General features: G+C 32.0%; 2 protein-coding genes across 2 annotated transcripts in view; both read left to right on the plus strand.

Annotated features, from left to right (window-relative positions):
- LOC149907107 (uncharacterized) overlaps nt 1-16013 on the plus strand; it is a 108821-nt gene that overhangs the window by 62384 nt on the left and 30424 nt on the right. The gene's annotated exons all lie outside the window — the stretch shown is intronic.
- Nucleotides 11924-15912, plus strand: LOC149907114 (NPC intracellular cholesterol transporter 1 homolog 1b-like). Its single transcript, XM_090104167.1, has one exon. The coding sequence runs from the start codon at nt 11978-11980 to the stop codon at nt 15701-15703; it is 3726 nt and encodes a 1241-aa protein (XP_089960293.1). The 5' UTR covers nt 11924-11977; the 3' UTR covers nt 15704-15912.

A 16013-nucleotide genomic window follows, 5' to 3' on the forward strand; every position in this document is an offset into this window, starting at 1 on the left:
CTCACAATGATGTTCTATATCTTAATATATTCATTTAACTTAGTTTACGATTGCTGTAAAGTATAATTCTTTAAACCAATTGTTTTTCAAAGCATTTTAAATAGAATTACAGGTTTCAATGGTTTGTTCATTTTAATACTAAATATAGTACTGACATGAATTTGTACGATTAATTTTTTAAGAAACCAACGTATTGTCAAATTCGTCTAATAAAGATAATATAGGTATCTTATTATCACCTTAGAAGCAGTGGTTATTCAATGCATATAGGTAGAGCCTAAATGCGAGACGTCAAAGGACAGAAAGTTGAAAAACATAAAAAAATAAAATAAAATACAAAAACAGTAATATTCTTTTCCTTTTAGTTTAGATAAATACTTTGTTCTGGTATGATAAGTTATCTGTGGACTCTGGATTTATTTTGTTGGTTCTGGGTCACAACTCTTTATGTAGAGCTAAAGGTTATCAATGCAAATCATAAGAAAAACATCCTCTTCCACGAGTCAATACAAAAATAAATGTACTCAATATATTGTAAAAGGTTGTAAAACTTGATAAGAAAATGTTAAAATAAATAAACCAGATGTACTTAAATCGAATAAACCACATTATACGTAAACTCTACTAAATCAAACTTAATTGAGCAAAACTATTATAATATTAAATGCAAAAAAAGACTAACGAACAAGGTAAATAACAAGTATTTCCATAAGTAAACAAAGCATACATTTATTTTATAAAAATCCTTCCAACAAGGCGAAAGCTACCTTATAAGCATCGTTGGAAAATTTATAATAAATGTGCAAGAAATTCTTAAACTTGTTGTTACTTTAGAACATTAGTATTACATAAGTATTAAATAACCAAAGTGGACTGGATCCTCGCCAGTTGGGGTGGCTCACCCGACCTTGACTGTGTGACCTTTGACAAACAGGTTATCAGGTCAAGGATACACGGATACGATATTTCCTCAAATTATGTATGAATTATTTAATTGACAATTAGATATGTATTGATTGTCACTTTCGAGGACAACTAGTGCTGTAATTAGAATATTTTTTAGGGATTACGAGCATTAAAATATGATAATTGTTAATTACATAAAGACTAAAGGATATTTCATAGTAAGTATCATGTAATGAAATAATCTATTATACTTACATTTAAAATGACAATACAGGGTTTAAACTTACCATGGCAATATACATTTAAAAAGGAAAATATTTTTTATTTATTGAGACTTTAGAGTAGGTATCTTTCGGATGTGGAATAACCAAATAATATATAATATTATTTTGAAGCATTGATACGCACATTTGTTGAAGCTATTTTGCGTTCCAATTTTTCACAAAATCAGGAAGTGAATTCTCATATAATTTTAGCTAGTGCGGTATGTGGGTGATTACTTCGTTTATATAAATAAGAGAGGTTGGCACGCTTGCCTGTCGTACATCTTTCGAGGTCCCATTCGCAAAATGGAAGACAATTTGTGTAAAAATAAACTAACTCACGTGGTTTAACGTGTGCGTTGCCCGAGCCTCGTGCCATTATCGATAGAGAAAAAGCTATCAATTGATAGCTCTATTTAAATTTGCCGCGTTTTTTACATATTGGTTTATTGACCCAAAATATTTTGTATCTGTTCTTTGGCTGCCGTCCATCGTATAAATATTATTTAGATGATTGTGTAGCTTATTGGCTTACTCGAACAATGAAGACTGCACAGTATATTACATAAGAATGTTTAGTATTTTAAATTTATAAACTTTGTATGTACAGAAACCACAAACAACATTAAATTTTTGTACAAATTAACGATCGTAACATAAAGTTTAATTACGTCTTTTAGCAAGACAGAAGGATTCCACAGAACATGATATTGAATTAAAATGTAAGATTGGATTTACCATATTATGTACTCACTGCATAATAAATAATTATCTACTTACTGGAAGAAGGAAAAAAAACAGATACTTAACACAAAAATAAACTTTGGGAACATTGTAAGAAGATAGGAAGGCATATAAATAATATTATCTTGTGTAAAAATATAATTATATTATCATCTTCCGGATTTTGTTTACTTACATATTATATTTATAGAAATAGAATGAAATGTGTGATGAAAAAAACACGTGTAAGATTTATTGTTTTTGGCGCTGATGTATGTGCCAACAATTTTATGTTATTTTCAGAACACGATAAAAGTTAGGTTGCACAGAACTGAACGTTTCCTTCTATGGGAAACTGTTGATCTTTAATTGAATTTTTGTCACAACTTATCTACTATTTAACTCATAATTTTTGTAATATATTTTCTATTTCAAACCCTACTTCGAATATATATTTTATTGATATTCATATAACAGAAGCAATGACTTTAAGTCCTTGTTCTATATGCGTTGCATATCGTATATTATTGATTTTCATGTCTGCTCTAGGTTCACGCACACTAGCTCTCTTTATACTATGCTACCTACGTAACATACATCACTCTCACAACAGTAGATGGATTATACGGATTACAGATATTGTATACGGAGCAGGTTGTTGATAACAAAATTAATTCTCTATTGCAGTATATATATTAGTACAGCTTAGTTTTTTTACGAATGCGGGGCAGAATTCGTTAATTTGTATTCAAATAGCTATAAAATCTACGACACATATTTCCTTTTATTCTATTACTTTATTGCGCTATAACGTTATTTACAAATAAAGATAATATGTACATAAATAGATGATAAGAGAATATTTATTAAGCTATTTCATATATTATGTGAGTAAAGAAATTTATTTAATTAAATTGTGACGTGGCGGATCGTACAAACTGATGATCAAGTGCATAATTTACGATTCTATAAAAGGCTGACACAACCTTGCAAAAAAATAAAATAAATGGTCACACCCACACTTCACATGCACCTTAAAACGTGATCAAGAACGTGTGATATTTAATTTAACGAAGCATTAATCCTGAAATACAATTGCGTTTTAAGTTCGTAACTGATGCTCCAAGCTATATTACATTAATTGGCTTCGCGCGAGTGCTCCGACCACCGACCAAGATCCTTGAATCTATAGATTTACGTCATTATTGTTATATTGACTGCATTTTCAGGGACGGGCAAGAGTGCAACATATACTGGATGCCTTTTTATAATACGCAGTTTCAGATACCTAGCTCACAAACATCGGCTATTTATAGAGAACGCTCTTAGTCAAAGCTGATTATGATGCAGAGCGCACATTTATTAGATTTTGCAATTCAATAACGCACGCTGTATTGTCTTGTATATCATTTTATATTCGAAAGGTTTCATTTCAATTTCAGCCTGATATAAATCTGTATATTATATGACTACATATTGCATTCTAATCTATTTGCAATAAATTTTGAATGAAAAAATTGTGATAAGTTTTTTTTGGATTCGAAATAAAAAATAAACATTAGTATTAGTACAAACTATACTTGGGCTCATTAAAACAATAGTTAAAAATATCCAAGTCGATACGGAAAATAAACGTACCTGAATAATGCATGCATCCATACATGTACTTTGAAACTTCATTATAACTAATCTTAAAGTATCAGAATGTACCTATTTCATATTATGGAATCAAATTGAGAACTTGTATCAAAGTAATCTTAAACTAAAACGTAATATTTTCTTCTTTTATACCTGTATAACACGTAGATTTTATATTTTTATCTTATATTCTAACACTGAACACACGTTCTATTGTATTTTAGTGATTATGAAAATTTATCTCTTTACTTTTTCTGTGATTTCAATTGTTATTACCCCCGAAGCAAAATCAAAGAGTGTACTATATTTTAGCGCTGGCCGTAGCTCGCATTGAGGGTAAAGCTACAATGATGCCTCGCATTTATATTTTTAACCGACTTCAAAAAAAAGGAGGAAGTTATCAATTCGGCCGGAATATGTTTTGTTTTTTATGTATGTACATGATGAGACGAGTAGGAAAGACTTTATGTATTTTTTTGCCCTTACGATTTGGCGCCTAGAGTCATCGCTCCATTCGCTCTACCCCCGGCCCGTATACGTAGTCGCGCGTGTGATTCTTAGAATTTTTTTTTAAATTATAAGATTTTTTTTTAAGAGATTTTTTTATATTAACCAAACTATTCAAAAAATTTGATGCACTCTTTAGTTTTAGTAGTTTTTGACCTGGACAAAAAATTGTTGCTTAAAGTTAAATATGATGAAGGAAATTTAAATATGGGTTAAACAGTTAGTGAGTTGATAATCAAATCTTTTCTTTTTTATGTTAGTGTAGATTTATTGAAAGCCACGTTATCAGTAGGTAAAAAATAAGTACTTTAACACGCTTCAGAGGCATGATAACGGCCTTGCTGCCAATATGCGTTTCATTTAAGTTCTTTGGAATATTGTCAAAATTGTTCGATCTATTATTTCAGACGTTGTTAGCATTTTATTATCGTATATTATTGTTTATATTTATTTACACTCGGTTCTGGCTACTATAATATGATTTATTGTTTTCATTTATTAATTACATATTTAAGAATTCAATTATTTAAGATTTTTTTTAGTTAAAATCCTATTTGCGGGTAGTTAGGTACGTGCCAAATAAAATGTTCAATTACTGCATTTGATGTTGGTTGAGGCATCGCTATTATGGTTCAGACACAAAGCAGACAATTTACATAACCGCTTACTCCAAGTAATGTCATTGGTAAAAGAAAAAGTATTTAATATATATTGATATAGAGTTCATTTTACATAATTCACTCAAAGTACAGGTGTGTAAAGCAGTCTATTTGCTGCATTACAGAAAATTGTCTGTCCCTTTCATTTCGTAACGTAATGAGCAGGATAGAATATAGCATTTAGTTATAATAATGCTAAGTGTGTAGGATCGACGGAATTTTTTGGGTTCGACCTTGTTCACCACGTGCTTAGAAATTTTGGCGCCCTTCTAAATTATTTGCACACGATTATAGATTCAGATTTTTTAATCCTGTAAAATACCTACACTTGTGACTTTTTTTTAAGAAAGTAATTTTATGGATTACTTAGTAAAAATGTTTTTACAATTATTTTTTATAATTTAAGTAATTTTTTTCACTTCCAATGCTTTCACAAAATTAATTTTCATCCTCTGTCCCCGTTGGGAAGGACACTTTTTTGTATCTATTAAATTCACAAAAAAAAAAGGTTTACCTTTTAGGTTTCAAAAGTTTAGGTGAGAGACTTTTCAAATACTTTTGATAAATATAGCATATATATTATATAATACATAGGTATTAACTATACTAGTAGTCAGTACTAAATGTGTTCAGTATTTACAGGCACGAGCTAGAGCAGACGAAGCCACGAAATAGAAAGCGTGTGTCAACGAACTTAGTGTGCGTCCACACTGAATGCGCGGTGGCGGCGGCCTAGGCGGGCGCGACGAGCGGGCGCTCGCGGTGGCCACACCGACGCGCGAGCTCAAGTAGCGGTTCGACGTTTTTCGGGTGTTGCAAACTTTGGACGATTTGCTATTTTTACTGGACAGTCCGATTTTGAGATGAGATCATTATAGAAGTTGTACACGAAATAAATAAAACAGAGGAATAACGGGTGAAACTTATATGAAGAATTGAGATTATACCCTACAAAATTACTGTGGTGTATATAAGTGTTTTAGATTGAATCGCACTTATAAATAAAGAAGTTTCACTTCAACAATTAAGTATTTACCGCTATTTTACGAAAAACAATAAAGGATATAATATAAGAAGTCGAGCGACAAGACCGAACTGGTTTGATACCCCCGCCGTCCGCGCATTGGGTCGCTTGCTGACTAGGCTCGTAGTGTGGCCAGAACGCGCGGATAGGAGACTTTGAAAACTACGCGCGCTGGCTCGCTCATTACCGTCGCACTAGGCTTCCGCCTTAGTCATTTCAATGTGGACGCAAAGGCGCGTTTCATACGTTTGATATTTCGCGCCCGCCGTCCGCGTCGCAACCGCGCTAGGCTCGCAGTGTGGACTTGCACTTAGATGTGATTTGCGCGTTAGAACAAACGCTTCAAGTCCATTCGGATAAGTGTGATATAATAATACAATACTTTTTCACATAAACGTCGCCTTTTAGTCTTTTTGTTTATACATATATGTACCTTTTTTAATATCACGCTGTTACTGAAAACAGGATGATTGACTTTAATTTTGCTATAAGGAAAATAAACATCGTGTAATGAAATATTGTAGAGCAATAGTTTCAGTTAGATTTCAACCTAAAAAAAAAAAATTATTGAATTATGTAATGACAATGTAGCCCTGTTGTATTTGTGCTTAAAGATTGATAAAACGTTAAAGAAAGAAGGAAACATTTGTATTTGGTAAAAACAAGATAAAAACCAATTGAAATTGACTTCCTCATTAAAATATATATACCTAGTGAGTGGTTAGAAGTTACAACTAAAAAACTGTGGACTTTATTTTACAATTATTTAAAATAATTTATGTTTTACTAGGGAGAGATAAATGTTTATTTCCTGAATTAAATCCCGAAGTGGAATTTTTGAGTCTTATTCTTTGAAGTTTTTAATAAATATAGATAAGTAAATGAAGAACATGAGTATGTAATGAAATCACATCATACCGGTATATCTTGACGTCAACATTAATTATAATCAGTGATGTCGCATATGTTCTTACGTCATATTGCTTTATTATGCCTTATTTAGACAATAATTCTTCATTACACTGGATACTGACCTACTTATATCTAAAAATACATCCCATGTGATCTTCTGGAAGTTATTATAAGTACAAGTACCTAATGAATTTTATAAGCAATCGTACACTTAAGTACATATTTTTTTTAATACGTATGAAGTCTGACATTCATCTGTACATAAAAAAAAATAATATAAACTTTTCAATATTTTCGTTTAATTATAATTAATTAATAACATAGGTATTTATAAAAAATATATTCTTGGTAATATATTTCTTGGTAACAAAAAGATACTCTAGCAACTTAATTGATTTTAACGTAACAATTTTAATAATTTTGTAAGCAAGTGTCAATTATAATCATACGCTTCAATGTAGAGTCGTTAAAAGGAAAATATATTTAGAGGTACATACAATACAAATAAAATACACATATAGTATATAAATATTATATAAATATTTCTATTTTTATTAAAACGAGTTTACAATAAATGATTGGAACTTTTTTTAGGTGATTGCTTTTTTTCTTATAAATTTCTTTTTTTTGTATTGTTTTTTTTGTTTCATATTTACACTCTGATAACAAAATGTATTAGATATCTACGTAAAGGAGCTAGATGAGTTTGACCGTTAAAGCAATTATGCAAGTTTCACGGTTGCTTGAGACGGCTGTGCGAACCACGGAGCGACACACTGCCTCTGTCTGTAGTGACGCCATCGCGAGGTCATTGTAGTATCGATATCGATGAATTAGATTTATTTTTGTATGGTATTTTTGAAGAATTGTTAAAAACTATTATTGAGGCTATATACATTACTGGTGATGTAAACTAATTCATTATATAGTTAATAGACGTTAGATTCAGGTGTATAAAATATTAAGTTAATAACCATTAATAGTTATAATTTGAGAAATATGATTAATATCACCTTCTCTGCTTAGAATACCTAAAATACAAACCAAAAAATACATCAAAACCCATGTTGTGCTGCATTTTATTCTGAATTCTTTTTATGTAAGAGCGGGCACTCGAGCAGGTTGTTGGCTTGACCACTGATGGTATTGAAAGTGACCACCACCGTCCATGAATGGTAATTGCAGAGGTGGCTTCTGAAAATGCATAGCTCGCTTATTAGGAATAAGAAAAAAAATTGTCGACGACAATGAAGAAATATACCGAAAAGAGTAAGAAGTAGCAAACGGAGGGATAGCTTTTTCCCGTGGGAACAATCTCAATTCGTGTGGAAACGTCTCCATTTCTGCATTTAAACTCAAATCTGTTTATTATAAGATTATATCAAATCTATAACCAATTTGGAATTATTGTTTATCGATATATCTAGGTCTGATTATTTTTATTAATAACAATAGATATTCATTTATCTTTTAATCAGCACAATTGCATAATTTATTCAACAAAACGCTATTATTTCAAAAGTAGTCATGCTGCTATATGTTAAATAATCTATTAAATTTGATTCCTGTTACTTACAACGATTTTCTATTAGATAGTACAAAAATATAAAATAAAATTTAAAGTATCGACAGAAATTTCACATCACCCGTGTTCATGTTTCATTGTCGGTAGTGGAAATTTCCATCCTAAAGCATGTAACCATCTTCTTAACCGCTCAGACACGTTGCTCAGCACGTATTTCTTTCTCTTTCTGGGTTAATCGACGCAGGCGCTCTGACCTAGCTAGTGCATACTCCTCGTACAACATGGTTTTAAATTTAGCTATCTCTTTCTCCCGCGGCAAGTTATTGTTCTATTTTACGAATAGCTCTCAGCTATGTATACTTCTCAGTCGTCAGGCAAATGATTTTTGTTAGCTGTCTTTCTCTAGAGCTTGAATGAAGTAAATTTTGTTTTCTTGATGCAGAGCTACAGCTTCAAATCCAACAAAATACTATACTACGAGCACGTGCTCGTAAGGTTAACGACTGATAATGGAGATATCGTAGAATATAAATAAACAATTACAATAATTGTGTGTGTATTGTAAATGATTAACAAAACTCCGATTTATTCATATTAAAAATAGTTTCTTGCACAAGTATGTACACAAAACGAAATTACATGGTTGTGATTGTTTTGAAGTACGAATGAGTTGATTTATTGAGATTTACTATGATTTTTCATACTCTCTACAACTTTGTGAATAATGTAGAGTCTATATCTAATTTAAATATGCAAACTTTTCCATATTGAAATACATACCATTAATCCTTTCTCTTTATTTTTGTTAATACATTTTTTATATTGGTATGTCCTTGTGATTAAGAACTTTAACATTTAATTGACTATATATACGTTCTTTACTGGGACAAACATTCTATTACGTCAAATTTTCAATTGAGGCTCAATTGATAAAATTGTGTGACGAATTATTGTTCATGAAGCACAGTCAAGAAAGGATTGAATAAATATTTTCAGTTATGTTTATAAACTCTCGCTTTGCGACTGATTTGTTTCAATTTAAACTTATAAATTCTTTTATTATATTGTTTATCATATTTAAAAATGTATTCAATAAATACTATATTAAAAAGTAAACTAAACTGTACATATTATATTAAAACTCGTCCTGCAAATTAAATATCCTTGATTCTAAAAATATAGATCTTATATTGATTCCCGCTATGTCAGTGATAATATTCTGTAGTAAAGATTTTTTATTTCATAAATAAGTTAAACCTGCACACGCGTTGAAAACATGATCTAACATGCAATCACAATGGGATTTTCCATTGTGTTTAGTACGTGCTTTTCGAAACTCGAACCATGTAGAGCAAGGTATTAGCCGTTTATGAACGACTTAGGTATTTTCCTATCTATTAGGTAGTATTTTCCGCGGTTAGTCTTGTATGTAAATCTATTTCACAATCATAAGTAAGGTATTATTTATATTGTGTAGTTATCGCTAAATATGTATGTCTCTAATTATTTAATCTGTTATACTTATAGACGACTAAAAGCTTGAAAAAACTTTCGTGACATTGTGTAAGGAGGCCTGGCGCCGGCTTGTCGCTTTAAATTTATCCATACCCCTGGAATTTCATGACTTGTATGTATTTATTTCCATACATCGTTAACTCGCTTCAAACGATGTTTAGCACATAATTACAGAATTATTACATAACTTATCTATAGACACAACATGCACAAGCCCTATAAATGTTAATAATAGGAATAGATAAATAATACCAGATCCATTATGCAGAACGAGCTATTTTTAGACACGCAGTGCACATATCACTTACCTACCTCACGCTTTTCAAACGAGTTGAACAAGGAAAATTAATTTCCACGCCATAATGGAAACTGCATTATCAAAGCGCTTAATTATTATCTTCCCGTATATAATATACTTACATGATTAAATCAATATACGTATATGTAAAAAATGCTATTAAAATAGTAACCTGTGACGTCAAAGCTTACGTGCGGTAACTGAAACTTGGCACGGGACTAAAATTTTGTTTATCCCGTCTACCGGCCGTGAATTTTGGCAGTGGTTGTTAGAGTTCACAGTCATGTTTATTTATTTACTTAATTGAAGGATATGGAGGTTAAGGTTTATTGATTGCATTCCACTCGTTATCATTGCAGTTGAAAGATTCAGGAAATTAGCGTAATACCTATCTGTTTTATCAATGTAGTTTAAAATATTGTACATTAAACGGTCAGATAATTGCATTAAAAATCGTCAGCAATTATTTATTACAAAAACATTTTTGTGCAAAATCTCTTTTTTCAGTTATTTCCTTATTTTCATTCTGAAAATATAAATGATATTCCACCTTGTCGCCATCTGTTGGTGAATAGCAATAATTAAGTATACAGTACTTACAAATTTTTAGAAATAGTACTGCTATTCCACAATAGATGTCGTATACAATGGAAAGAGTTTAAAACAGTGTACCAACAGAGGGCGCTGTACTAAATAATCTGTATAACTGCATCAAGGTGGCGTAGTGGTATAGACATCCGACAATAAATTAGAAATCCAGGGTTCACAGCCAAGAGGGGTGTGAATAAAATTTAATATGATTTTTAATCTTTTTTTTTATGATTATGACCAGAACTAATAATAACCTCTGCGTTAATCAGTGAAGGAAAATGTTGTCATAAAAAAGGTTTTTCTAGTACCTATCCAAGGCGTAGAGCAAACAAGAACAATGCAAATACCCGCTAAGAAAATGTCTAATATTTATCAACATAAATGGCAAGATTACTTGTGCCGAGAGTAATCTTGCCAATTACTATTTTCACACATTGCTGCAATTAGCAGTAGTTCGTAAATCTAATTATCGCCCCTAAAGCCCTAACTGTATCTATTACTCCCATTTGAGCATCAATTCCCAAGCCGGCGATTCCAATACGATCTATCTGTGAAGACACGTGACCCGTCACCAAAGCACGTGCTAAACGAGGGATTAATCACGCCGATTGCAAGTTAGATGAATAATTTTCCATTGTAATAATCATACATGTTTTAAAGACATCTTATTTTGGATATTATTTCAATTTTTTTTTCGTTTATAGGTAGGTATACAAATACACTATACATGTAACTTTGCAGTCCTATGAATATTTTACCTAAGTGGATTTTAAAACATATTGTGATCAATAAGTAACAATTATATATTTTGTTATGAGAATTACATGCATGTGTGAAGTGAGAACTTAAAATATAGCATATTTAAACGTAAATACATTTAAAAAAATACCACAAATTCGCAAATCTATATAATAATGTAGTTACATAATTAAGAAAACAAAATAAATTCATCCCTGTGCTTAATACCTCTATGGACATATCTATTGAATTTCAAAATTTAATATAAATAAAAATATTTCGTTTCTGGAGGTTCGGTTATATGACAATGTTTAAGTATTGGGTGAATTATTCAAAAAAATAGTATTTTGATACAGTCATGTGATTTGTTTCTGTAAATTGTTTAACATAATAAGGATGTCTTAATAAAATGTTATCAGGATACTTTTGACAAAATGATTGTATAAAGATTATTATGCATATGAGTTATTGATATCTGCTACATTGATTGTGATAATTATAATTTTGAAACAAATATCTCACACCTGCGTTTATTAGCGATACGTTATCGATTGACTGCTTAAAGCAATTCAAGGACCGAAATTATAAATTAGTGTGGAAGCTAATACCGTGGACAACCACACGTCCCACTCGTGGGGGCTACACTTTTTAAATTAAATTTTAAGTGAAGTAAACAAAATGAAGGAAACTTTGACATTTCTAGCAATAGTGTGTATGTGGAGTAGTGTGTCTGCAAGATGTTCTACTCGTGGTGACTGCGCTATAGTCGGTGGTCGTGTGAAACCATGTGCCGTGGATGAAGAACCCACACCAATTTTTGATAATCTTCCAACTGACGAAAAAATAGAATTACGTGAAATGATTGAGCGAAGGTGTCCTCATCTTTTATACGATGAAGATGGTAATAGACTCCCAGATAATCAAGTGTTGACTTGTTGTGACCCCATCCAAGTATATAGGTTTTCTGAGAGCTTAAACATGGGTGAGAGTATACTCGCCCGCTGTCCGGTTTGCTTCAGGAACTTCGTTCGACAAATTTGTGAAATGAACTGCGCTCCCGATCAGGCAAGATTTGTTAGTGTTACTACAGATGTAACTGCTGATAACATTACTTATGTGGAAGAAATAAACTATAGACTTCATCATGATTATATGATTAATGCCCACAAATCTTGTTCCGGAGTCATGGTACCTCAATCAGGTATGCCAGCGATAAACTTAATGTGTGGAAATGCACCCGTTTGCGATGCAGATGCCTGGTTCGGCTATACAGGTGACGCAACAAATAATCCTTTTCTAGACGTGCAGGTTAATTTTATAAGAGTTCATACAACAGAAGACTCTATGAACGCAAATGCTCCTTTATGTAATGAGACTATTGAAGGTGATATACCATGCAGCTGTTTAGATTGTGCTGCCAACTGTCCTACGAGTGAAATCGAGGTTCCATCTATGTGCACAGTACTTTCAGTTAATTGTATAAGTTTTTCAGTGGGCATTACATTCTTTGTAATCAGTGTCATTGTATTTATTATTCTAACTTTATTAGAAGTGAGACGAAAAAGACAATCATCCGGAGATACTAAAAACAATGAAGCAAAAGATAACACTAACACTATCACAAAATTTTTTCAAAGTGTATTTGAAAAAATCGGCGAATGTAGCGCTTCTAATCCAATTATGATGATTATGGTCACGTCTTGGATTGCATTTGCAATGGTATATGGCGTTGTCAATTTAAAGCTAACGGCAAACCCATTAGAGTTATGGTCAGATCCTAATTCACTTTCTCGTCATGAACTTAATTATTTTAATTCAAGATTTGGACCATTTTATCGGGCTGCTCAAGTGTATTTAACAATGAAAGGTTTGGAACCATTTCAAGTGGACAATGTTACATATGGCCCAGCCTTCAGATTGGAAGCTATACAAGAATTAATGAAATTAGAAGATGCAATTTTAAATATTGGGCGTGATGACGGGACCGTGAAATTAGATAATGTATGCTATGCACCTCTTCGTCAATATGGGGGTGAAGAAAAATTAGAACATTGCGTTTCTATGTCTGTATCAGCTTACTTTCCTGACAGAGTAGTAAATAACAATACATATTTGAGAGACATACAGAATTGCTTAAATAATTATCTGTCACCAATTTGCTTACAATCTTGGGGCGGCGGAGCTGATCCAGAAATGAGTTTTGGAAGATTCGAAAATGGTAACATTTTGGGCGCTGAATCACTCATTATTAACTATCCAATAACTAATCATTTAAATGAAGACGACTTAGAACCTGTTTTAGAGTGGGAATTAAAATTTTTGAATCTACTAGATGATTATGAACGAAATTGGAAAGCAGATTTTGTTGAAGTCGCATATGGCGCTGAAAGGTCTATTGAAGATGAAATTCAGAGGATATCGGAAGCGGAAATAGTACCCATTGCTATTAGTTATTTACTAATGTTTATTTACGTAATTCTTGCCCTTGGAAACATAAGACGATGTGGAACCTTTTTACTCGATAGCAAAATTACTGTAGCTATTGGTAGTATTTTCGTTGTTCTAGCCGCATTGTTTTGTGCAATGGGAGTATTAGGCTATATAAAAGTAACAGTTACTCTGCTGGCTATAAATGTAATACCATTTTTCGTTCTATCGATAGGAATAGATAATGTATTTTTAATGGTAAATTCTATACAACGCATACAATCTAATCTTGATAAGTACAGTGATTATAAGGAAGGAATGAGTTTTGATAAAAAGCGACGGTTTATATTCGGTAAGATGATGAAAAGTGAAGGACCATCTATGTTTGTGTCTTCTATAACGCAGGTCACGTGTTTCGCTGTAGGTACTATTGCAAATTTTCCTGCTGTTAGGTCTTTTGCTATATTTGCAACTATTTCTTTGGCATTTTTGTTTGTGTTTCAAATAACCACGGTTGTTGCCATTTTATCACTCGATTACAAACGAGGCGCTCAAAATCGATTGGATCTTTTATGTTGTGTTCAGAAGAAAGTACTTAATGATGAAGAACCACTCCATTCAGAGATCGCTTATGAAGGTATTACGCAAAAGCTAATGGAGCCTTATTCAAAGTTTATATTAAATTGGCGTGTTAAAATTATTGTTGCCATCATTTTTCTAGCATTTATGTCAATATGTTGTATTTTGATTCCAAGTCTGGAGATAGGATTAGATCAAAAACTTGCAGTTCCACAAGATTCTTATGTATACAAATATCTGGACGCCGTTGACAACATATTGCCTCTAGGGCCCCCAGTGTTTTTTGTGTTAAAAAGTGGCTTGAATTTTACAAATCCTGAGCATCAAAACGTAGTTTGTGGTGGTCAGTTATGTAATGATGATTCTTTAACTATGCAAATATTTTTGGCTGTACAACAAAAAGAAATAACATATTTAGGTAGAATATCAAATTCATGGTTAGATGACTTTTTTGATTGGTCTTCTTTGCCAGGTTCTTGTTGTAAGTACAATAGGACCGATGGTAGTTTTTGTTCGAGCGTGTCGAATGACCCCGAGTGTGACTATTGTACCATCCCACCAGGTGAATTTACTAACGGATTAAGGCCAAGTACTGAAGCATTCCACTACTATATACCATTTTTCTTGCAAGACTCGCCAACAGAAACATGCAATAAAGGAGGATTAGCTAGTTACTATTCAAATGTAAATTATGTTCTTGATTCAGAAGGTCGCTCGACTGTTCACGATTCTAATTTTATGGCCTATCACACTAATTTAAGAACATCGTACGACTATATAACTGCAATTAAATATGCTTATGAAGTAAGCGAAAATATCACGGCTGCTATTCAACGTCATACAGGTTTAGACGTAGAAGTTTTTCCATATTCGGTATTTTATGTCTACTTCACCCAATATTTGACCGTATGGGGAGATACGTTTTCATCTCTTGCCTACTGTGTTGTAGGAGCTTTATTAATAAACATAGTAGTAACCGGGTTCAACTTCACCATCACCTTAGCCACTATATTCACATGTATCATGGTCGTTGTAGATATGATGGGCATAATGTACATGTGGAATATACAGTTGAACGCTGTTTCGTGTATCAATCTGATCGTTTCGATTGGTATAACGGTAGAGTTTTGCAGTCATCTCGCCTATGCTTATGCTACTAGCAGTCGCCCTCCAAATGAAAGGGTTGCAGATGCAATCAAAAAAGTAGGGGCAATCATTATTACGGGCATTACTTTTACTAATATTCCCATAGTTGTTTTAGCTTTCTCATACACAGAAATTATAGAAGTTTTCTTCTTTAGAATGTTATTCAGTATGGTTATATTAGGTTGCCTTCACGGCATGGTATTTTTCCCAGTCTTATTAAGTTATTTAAATGACTTTAAATATAAGATTTAAAAAAATGCAAAGAGATATAAATGATAAGACATGTTAAGATTGAATACTTGAACATTTAATTAATAAATAACATTACATTTTTATAAGTAATAATTTTCGAAGATAATGTACGAAAATACGAAAATAAAAACTGTATAGGTACTTAACTACTAATGACGAAAATAAACATAATTCATAAACTGTACAAAATAAAATGTTATTTATCATCTAAAGGCATTTTCAATTAAATTAATAGTAGTTAATAGTGATATTACCTACTTTGAATTGTTATAGTTTTATACGTTGTTAAATCCATCCATATTTAAGGATT

This window comes from Colias eurytheme, chromosome 7, assembly GCF_061535395.1.
Source record: "Colias eurytheme isolate Ceu_HAF_F1 chromosome 7, ilColEury1 Martin Lab GWU primary, whole genome shotgun sequence".
NCBI classification, from domain to species: Eukaryota; Metazoa; Arthropoda; class Insecta; order Lepidoptera; family Pieridae; genus Colias; species Colias eurytheme.

What these genes read in the sequence shown, in the direction of transcription:
- LOC149907114 (XM_090104167.1), top strand. Translation starts at nt 11,978, where the DNA reads ATGAAGGAAACTTTGACATTTCTAGCAATAGTGTGTATGTGGAGTAGT.